Genomic DNA, 9039 nt, shown 5'->3' with positions numbered 1-9039 from the left:
TTCATGACTGTTTTGTTGACATGTGTCCTCAAAGCATTATTGATCAGACGGTATCTCCATCTTACACATCTTTACTTTTTAAAACAATGGCCAAAGGTCATCCTGCCTCATCCACATCATCACTTTACATATCACACAACATCCCTTGAGTGCTGAGAATATATATGAACTATTTTTATATCATTACACAAAGGTAGTGAAAGCCATTAAAACCAAAACTGACCTGCCAGTAATTGCAAACATGTTATGAGTAACAAAAGAGCTGCAGCATCTTTGCTCCTTTCACTGTGAAATAAAAACCACCTGAGCTGCCTTGAAACCCACTGAAATTTCAGTATTAGACAATCGAAATTATGTTTCCCGGCAGCTCATCTCATGAATCATACACCATCTGGGGATTTGTAGAGTGCAGTTCTCTTTGTCATCTTGTGTTGTCTTTCTGTTTTTCTTTATATTTTAATGACAACTTGGATTAAATGTTTTTTGGATGCCACTGTGGGAAACACCCAGTGGGAAACACCAAAGTAAAGAGAGAGGACGGTGAAAGACAGGAAGAGAAAATGCACTGAGGGATGAGAGGACAGAGGGGTATTACCACGCAGAGGAAGTACCCAAAAATATCACCAGATGCACCAAACTACCTGAAGCATTTGCTTTGACTGCCGCTTTTCTCACTTCCTCATACTGATCACTGAACCGGTCTGTCTGTGCGTGTGTGTAGTTTACAAATTGCGATATGACACAGAGTGTGAGAGAAGTGAGACTGTTCAGTGATGAATGAAACCAAATTGTAAAAATACAAGCTCCCCTGAGCCTTTTCAAAGCAGAGGTGAAACCTGCCTGCACCAGCTGACACCTTTAATTAGCTTAGATAGGTCAAATGAAGATGACATCATCTATGAATTTAAATAAACATGTTATGTGTGAGAGCATTTCACTAACTTTTGCTGTAATGAAAATCAACCATGGGTGCATAATGAAACAATGGACCCCTGGGCACAGATATGCAAAAGGCCCCACCTCTGCTGCACAGGAGCATGAAACACAGACTGTCTATTTATATGTTGTTGTTTTGCATCCTGTTGTAGTCATTATGCATCTGTTTGTGGGTTTTCCTGGTTGGTATATGTTACAGTAATACGAGCGACATTTTGCAGACGAAGGCTAGGGCCCTCTGACACTTTGGGCCCCTGGGCCTTCGCCTATGATCACCTAATATCTTTCTTTTACATCATCTCAGGCTGCTTTGTCTCCTGTGACTCATGACTTTGTGTTACGAAATCATATTTCTGTAAAGAAATCAACCAGTGTCATTCAAAAACTGTGCCATGTAGTCACAGTTCAAGGATAATGATAAAGGTTGCTCCATCTCTAGCTCACAGTGCTTGTAACATGTATCCTTTGCCGCAGGGCCTCATGATAATAACTATTTTCATTATTGTTTATTTTGCTTAACTAATGTTTTGTTTTCAAAATTCAGGACCACATATTAAAATGTACACTGTCATCTTAAACAACAAATGCCCCCCATCTGCCCACTCCCCACATCCACATTCAGCTCACATAATCTACTTGCACTTCATGGTTGGGTTTAAAGAGAAGAAAAGAAAAGAAAAGTAGAGTAAATAATAATAGAGGCACATAATAATAATGATACAATAATGCTAATAAATCAGAAGGGAAACTAAAATTACAGATCATGTTCTTGAGTATTCAATTAATTGCTTGGCCTATAAAATGTCAGAGATAGAAAACTGACATTTTCAAGATGCTCCAGAATTTTGGGGAGCTTTTTCTTAAAAAATTACCTCAACAGTGACTCAGTTGTCAAGTAGACCTATACTTTCCATATTACTTTTCTGTTTATTGATCAGTCGATTAATGTTTCTTTGATTATTCCCTATGAGGCCTTGCAGTTGCTTTTATTTACATTAAAAGACTATGATTTTAGAGTTGTACTGACACCTGACAGATACAGGTAAATAGATACAGGTAAAGCTTTCATCTCAACTATATATGAGACCCTTATTAACCACTGAATGTATTTAATCCTCACAAGACAGTTCCTTTCAAGAACTTAGTTAGGCTTCACTATAAATATTAATTCCAGCCCCTTTGGCTTTTCCGTCATACCTGATGATGATGTCAAAGATAACGCCTTAATTTGTTTTTCACTTTTCAGTGGGCGAGGTGTGTGGGAGAGGTGAGGGGTCCATCAGAGTGTGTTGATGGGACTTTTGCGGGGTTTTTTGCGTGGAGCAGATATGTATCAGTAACCCGCCGGAGGCGGAGTCACATAGACGACCACAGTGCAGCAGCACCAGCCAGCTGAAGGGAAGCTGTGAGTGTAGAGAGGTTCTCCTTCCGCCGTCCGTATGTGCAGAGAGCAGTCTGATATCGCTGGGAGGGTAAGCTTTTGTCTCTTTTACACACGGAAAACACTGTTTTACCTGCTTATACGTGTGGACTGTTGGAAGTGTGAAACTCGTACCACGCAGAGGTGTTTGTATAATGTCACAAAACGGCGCTGAAGGCGCTGATGTGGCTCTCATAGTTGAGCTAGCTCATCGTAGCCTGTGTGAATGTGGTCCTTTGTGTCCTCCATTGCTCTGGTGACAGATCAACGGGGAACGTTAGTTAGCGGAGGAGAGGTAGCAGGGGCCGGCTAACGTTAACCAACGGCAAGTTCACCGGCTAAACCCTGTAACACACGCTTAATTGACGCTATGCGACGCTCACATTACAGTGTTATTTACACCGGGTTGAAAGGCAATTAAGTTAATGCAGCTGTATTTAGTCTCCAGCATCATCCGGCTCGCATTAACCGACAGCTAACGTTCACACCAGCCGAGTCTTTTCCGTAGTTAACGCTGGTGCTAGCGCAGCCATTAGCTTTCTTCAACACTGACGTTAGCTAACATAACGTTAACACGTCAAGATGATTTTGAAAGCTGGCTGAAATTTTAAGTTATAGCAGGAAATTGGGCTCAGAAGCTCACGATACATTATAATTATTTCCACCTTTTTGTTTTACAAAGCATAAAACACTACCAGTGGTAATATGAGAATAAAGCCACTGGTTATTTCTAAATGGAAGCTAATGCTAACTATTAACTGTGCAGAGCTTGTGTGTAATGTCTTTAATGGCATGATATGCTAAGTTAATTGGTGGTAACAGCTAATTGGTGTGAAGCTGTAACTGCTGATATACTGATTGCTCAATTGGCATAAAATCAAACGGTTGAGTAAAACCTCTTTGTGTGAAAATAAACATAATTTAAATGTAATATTTTTACGCTTTAAAGGGTTGTTTGACAAACAAAAGGAGTTTGAAGATGACATCTTGGGCCCTAAAAAATCATGATGAGCATTTTCACAGTTGTCATGAGGTGTATAGACCTACTAAAAAGTGGAGGAGATATTTTGTGTGGCAATATTGTATCAATACATGAGTGCCAAGTATAGATTTTTGTATTATATAAAGTGTTACTATTGAAAATACAAATTAAACTTTTGGAAGCATACTAGAATAATGAAAATCACTTGCTTTTCCAGCCTTATCAACTAATTTTGCTGCAATTATAAATGACTGAAGTGAGAAGAGTAGACTGAAAACTTTAGATAAAAACAGATGTTGATAATGTTCTCCTTTAGGGACATAATTTGTGGGTGAAAAATGCAATAAATGGCAATATATAGCAATATCTGTTATCACAATACTCTGCAAAACATTTAAATGGCTTGAATATTGTGATAATATCAGTATCTGGTGATTAAGAGTGACTAATTGAGTGTGCAATTGGCAGATAAATTCATAATGTAATTAATTGTAAGTCACACCCCTGAACTGGTTACTCTTTGTTCCAGTCACATCAACAAACCAGTACAATGACTTGATCCTCACATGTCAGCAGGCACCCTTACATTATTAAATTAAGTGAACTGTCTTTTTTCCCCTTTTAGAAAATGTCGTGCGGGCTGTGGAAAGAGACCCTGGCTCTGGCAGAGGACTACCTGTCCCTGTGCTGCACAAGCCCACAGCCAGCACCTCCACCTCCCAGCGAGTCAGCCGCTGCCATGAGGCGCCTGGCGCAGGACATGGAGACGCAGCACCAGGCTCGCTTCCACTCCCTCGCCCAGACCTTCCTGAGGCAGTGCGGGCCGGACCCCTGCTCCAGCCTCAGGAAGGTGATGGAGGAGCTGGTGGGAGATGGACACTTGAACTGGGGGAGGGTTGTTTCCCTTTTCACCTTTAGCGGGGTGCTGGCCAGACAGCTGCTGGAGCAGAAGGGCGTGAAGCCTGGGCTGGACCCTAGGCAGGGGCAGGAACTGGGACAGGAGCCTGGAAACTGCAGGGGACTGGCAGAGACCATAGCTGATTACCTGGGAGAGGAGAAGAAAGACTGGATGCTGGAGAATGAAGGATGGGTAGGTCATAACATGTGTGCTCCTACACTGATTGACTCTTACAGGCAATACTGCAGAGCTGAGTCAACACAAACATTGTAGATTAGAGAGGTATTTTGGTTGTATCTAGGGCAGTGAGCCAGCTTAAAACGGAACTGTTAAAAAAAAAAAAATCAAAAAAATCCCATAAGACCTAAGAGCGAAAGTGCTGCTTTTAAACTTTTGGTGCTGGAAACCACCTAGTTTGATAGGATCATGTTTGCTTCCTGCTCTGCTTTATATTCAGATCTATGTGTAAACGATGAGACGAGCGTTCAGACATCTCATGTGGCTGCTGTGATTATGTGAATTGTAGAGTAGCAATAGGCCAGATTGTCTACAACAAGGCAACCCTCAGCAGTGTAAATTCAGTGCCATGATCAGTGTTGGGCTTCAGATCATCAATTTTGTAATGGTTAAACAAAAGCTGTGTTGTCAGGCAGTTTCGGCCTGTATTCTTGTTTAGCCACTGGAAATCAAAAGTACAAAGATCATTTCAAGCCGGCTTCATATTTAAGTGGAGAAAACATCAAGGGATAGTTATGATAGACTCTGGGTAGTCTAAGTTCCCAGAAGCCTCACCAAACTGAACACAACTACAGTTGAAGGTCTCCTTTTATGAATGGGCTTGCCCTAGCCCTCGCCCAAACACCCACGTAAACACACACACACACACACACACACACACACACACACACACCCCTCCCTCCCTCCTTTATTCAGCTGGCAGCTGGTTTCAACAGACACATAACCAGCTCAGCCAGATGGACTTTGTAGTAACAGTCAAAGCTTCTGTGTGTTGAATTTGGCTTCAGCCGTATTGAAAGTAAGCCTGCTATGACTGTAAAAACAAGCAGCTGCAAAGAAGCAAAACACCTGGTGCTGCGAGCAGGTGCACACACTGGTCGAATGTGTGGCGTCGGTTTGAAAACATGATGAAGAAACATACATCTGCTGAAGGGGCTGAACAGCATCTGGCTTACCCAGTTTTTATTTTCTTGCTAATGGAGCAGAAGAAGCTAGAATGAGTTCATAACCAACATAACCAAACTGAATATATTCTGTATCGTCTCTATAGAAACTGGCACATTTTTATATAACTTCGGGTTGACACTTTGACATTATTTTTCTTACTTGAAGAACTGCTGTGCTGTCTGGATATTTGAAAAGTTGCTGATATCAGCGGCACTCTGTGGAAATATTTTCCTGTGTTTGTGGAGAAACACAAGGCTGTCAGCAACTGTGACAGATTTTCCAAAATATATCATATAATTGCCAGCAGGTGTCAGCTGAGCCACTGTTAGTTGGAAGGCATTTTGGCAGCTAATACTTTCTCTTTTTGTTGTGTAAAACCTACAGTATATGCAGAAAAACTGAAAGTAGCAGATAAATATTCTCTCTTGCTAGTAAACAAACATTTTCTAACCATTTCCTGTTTGTTTATGTCTCCCATAGGAGGGATTCTGTAAGTTCTCCCGCAGTGCCAGAGAGGTGAATCAGGATTCATCCATGAAGACAGCGCTGTTTGCTGCTGCTGGCGTTGGCCTCGCTGGACTCACCTTTCTCCTGGTGCGCTAGCTAGCCATCTACATCCTTAACACATCCTCATTCATGTTCTCATTTCGTTTGGCACAATTAAGTAGACATTTGAATTCTAACATCGATGCTGCAAATCTAATCTGTAGTGAATTCAGGGTTGTAATCTCAAGTCATCAACTGAATGTTTGCACATACTCAGACCCCCCTCACACACACACACACACACACACACACACACACACACACACACAGTAATACTGACATTTTGTCACCTACTCCTTAAGATTGTAAAAATGATCTCAATGCCTTCGTAGATTTTGGAGTAAGTGACATCAGCCTGCATATCTTAGACAGTTTAATTACTAAAGCACAGGTTTCTGCACAGAATGGTCTTGCTCAAAGTTTTGTATTTTCAGAGGTGCAGCTAAAAGACTTCATTTCAATTTCCCCACCGCTTTTGGTTTTGATTTGAAAATTGTCAGCTGCCTTTTTATTCATGTGTTTACCTGAGTTGTGTATGTGGTATAGAGCCATTCTAGTGTACAATGTATAAATTAATATATTATATTTATAAGAAATGAAACTGTAAACAGTGGCCCTTTTTTTCTAACTGATCCACGGCTAATTCAGTTGTTTTCTTGTTTTCAAGTCTGTCCTGCATTCATGTGAAATGTCTGTGATTTACATGGGTCAGCAGAGCTGGATGCGGCGCTCATGACAACACAACGGTGCTATGATATGTTGTGAAATGTTTCTTATATCAATCTACCAAACCAGGGACCAATCTGATTTCAAACATATTGCTATTTGAACAAACCGTTGCTATGTCATTTCTCCCCCCAACAGATCTCTTAAACATTATATTTTTACATTGTGTTTGTCTATTTATTTCACTGTTTTTTATAATAAAAATGAAGCGATCATGGAGTTTGTGATTCTTGTGATTGAGTGCGGTGAAGTCGGTTTTAACTTTCAGTATGAACCAGCATGGTGATGTCACCTTTTACAGCTTTTCCCCCTGACTGTGTAGGCAGCCTGTGAGGAGTGATAAGGGGAATATGGATAGTAAATGATCCTCCCTCCTTTCATATGCAGACATATTGTCATAAATAAAATATGTTCTGCTGTCTGCCTCTGTGCTACTCTCACCATCACAGTGCTCAAGTTACGCAACAGGGACTGCATGCACGAAACATCCGATGGCTGAAATTTGCCTCATCATACGTTATCAGTTTGCTCATCAGGGTACTTTTAATTTTGCGGACTGTTAATTTATTCAAATGTTGTACTTTAACACAGTTTTGAATTAATTGTACTACACTGGATTGCCGATATACATATGTACCCTGCACTTAAAGAAGCTTCAAAATATTGCTGTTTCAACCCAACAACATTTAGTTACAGCTACTTTGAAGATCAAGACTTTTCATACTAAATATATGATGCACTGTCACAGATTTAACTTTTCAGAAGTGTATTTTAAATTAGCTTTACTTAGACAAGCCATAATGTTTAAGTGCTGCTTGCACAGTAATACATCCGTAGTAATAAAACTACAATAAAGATTGTTATTGCTATTCTGTGCTAGGACAACAGCTTTAGTCCCTGCTTACTTCCTGTCAACAAACAATGCAACAGAAAATAGGAAAAGGTCCCATTAAGAATGTTTATGTCTGTAAGAATCACCTAATGTACCAGTACTTTCATATTTATGTACATTTAGCTTCCAGTACTTCTAGACTTGTACTCAACTTAAAATATAAAAACACAGGTATTGTTTTAACTAAGTTAAATTCTCCAAAACTTCTGTCACTACTGTTGCACAGCCAGATAATGTTATGGAATATAAGATAACCTCTAGTTACCTCTAAAACTGGCTTGTTCAAGAATCAGCTTTCACTCATCCAAATCAAGGGTGTCAAACTAATTTTAGTTCATGAGCCACACACAGCCCGACTTGATCTCAAGTGGGTCAGACCAAAAAAAAAACCATCGCAACATAACCTATAAATAATAACAGCTCTGACTTTTCCCCTTTGTATTCCTGTACACAAGCACCGGTCCATCTTGTTGACATTCATCTTTTCATAGTACAGATGAGATGTCTTAAGGAAAACAAGTACAATTTCAGTATGTCTCAGTCACAATTTTTTTAGCGACAGGGTTCCACCAATATCGTTTTAAGATAGAATTTTGATAAAGATTGTTTAGTACTGAAGCTGCAGATTGACAATATTTTGCACAATGTTTAATATCTTTAAGTATTAAGTGTTGTTTTTCCATAGAGGTATATTCTGATCAGGGTGGAGAGGCCTCTGAAGCAGCTACTCACTGTTTAACTTGCTCCTAAAACCTTGCACCTCTCAGCCTAGTCATCTAGTGGACAGGACTGGACCCTTTGGCGAGCCGGTTCTGGCCCACTGGCTGTATGTTTGACACCCCTGACCTAAATGTGGATAGAGCAACAAAATATTCACTGTAAATATCAATAAAAAGGATTGTCCAAAATGTACCCCTGCTGTGGCTTTAGCAACAACTGTAGGATATTTATAAACACACCAGGGATACATAGTGTACAAGAATACATAATGACATTAAGAGTGTATTTTATATATAGCTGTTTTTAGCAGATAATAATCACAAGACTTATAGACTTTGTCTTAAAGAAGCTCTTTGGAAGCCTTAAAAAAAGATAAGATTTGTTTAACAGAAGAGATTAAGTCATAAACTTGACACTGCAATGAGGTCATTGTGCCTGCATCTCTCTGATGTCTCACACACGCACACACAGCACACAATGAGCCCATGTGTTGGTCTTTCCATTCATTATGAGCACTGAAACTGATCATTTCCCCCAGTATATACACGCACTGTATGTACACTCTCCCACATTGAGTATTGTCTCCATTACGGTCACAACACACAGCATAGTGCACATTGTTTGTGAGAAACAGAACCACGACAGCCTCTGATGTGGTGATCTGTGTTTCCTGTTGATAGTTTTTACTCTCCCAGTGAAACCCCCACAGAGTGTCACAAACAGCAGACAGATCT

The 9039-nt window shown here is 40.2% G+C and overlaps 1 protein-coding gene across 1 annotated transcript; it reads left to right on the top strand.

Moving 5' to 3' along the window:
* Positions 1-2248: 2248 nt before the first annotated feature.
* On the top strand, positions 2249-6912 carry bcl2l10 (BCL2 like 10). Its single transcript, XM_033647543.2, has 3 exons — positions 2249-2408; positions 3964-4428; positions 5902-6912. The coding sequence occupies exons 1-3, from the start codon at positions 2376-2378 to the stop codon at positions 6022-6024; spliced, it is 621 nt and encodes a 206-aa protein (XP_033503434.1). The 5' UTR covers positions 2249-2375; the 3' UTR covers positions 6025-6912.
* The last annotated feature ends 2127 nt before the right edge of the window (positions 6913-9039 follow it).

This window comes from Epinephelus lanceolatus, chromosome 2 (genome assembly GCF_041903045.1).
Source record: "Epinephelus lanceolatus isolate andai-2023 chromosome 2, ASM4190304v1, whole genome shotgun sequence".
Lineage (NCBI taxonomy): Eukaryota > Metazoa > Chordata > Actinopteri > Perciformes > Serranidae > Epinephelus > Epinephelus lanceolatus.
This window is presented reverse-complemented; position numbering and strand designations above follow the sequence as displayed.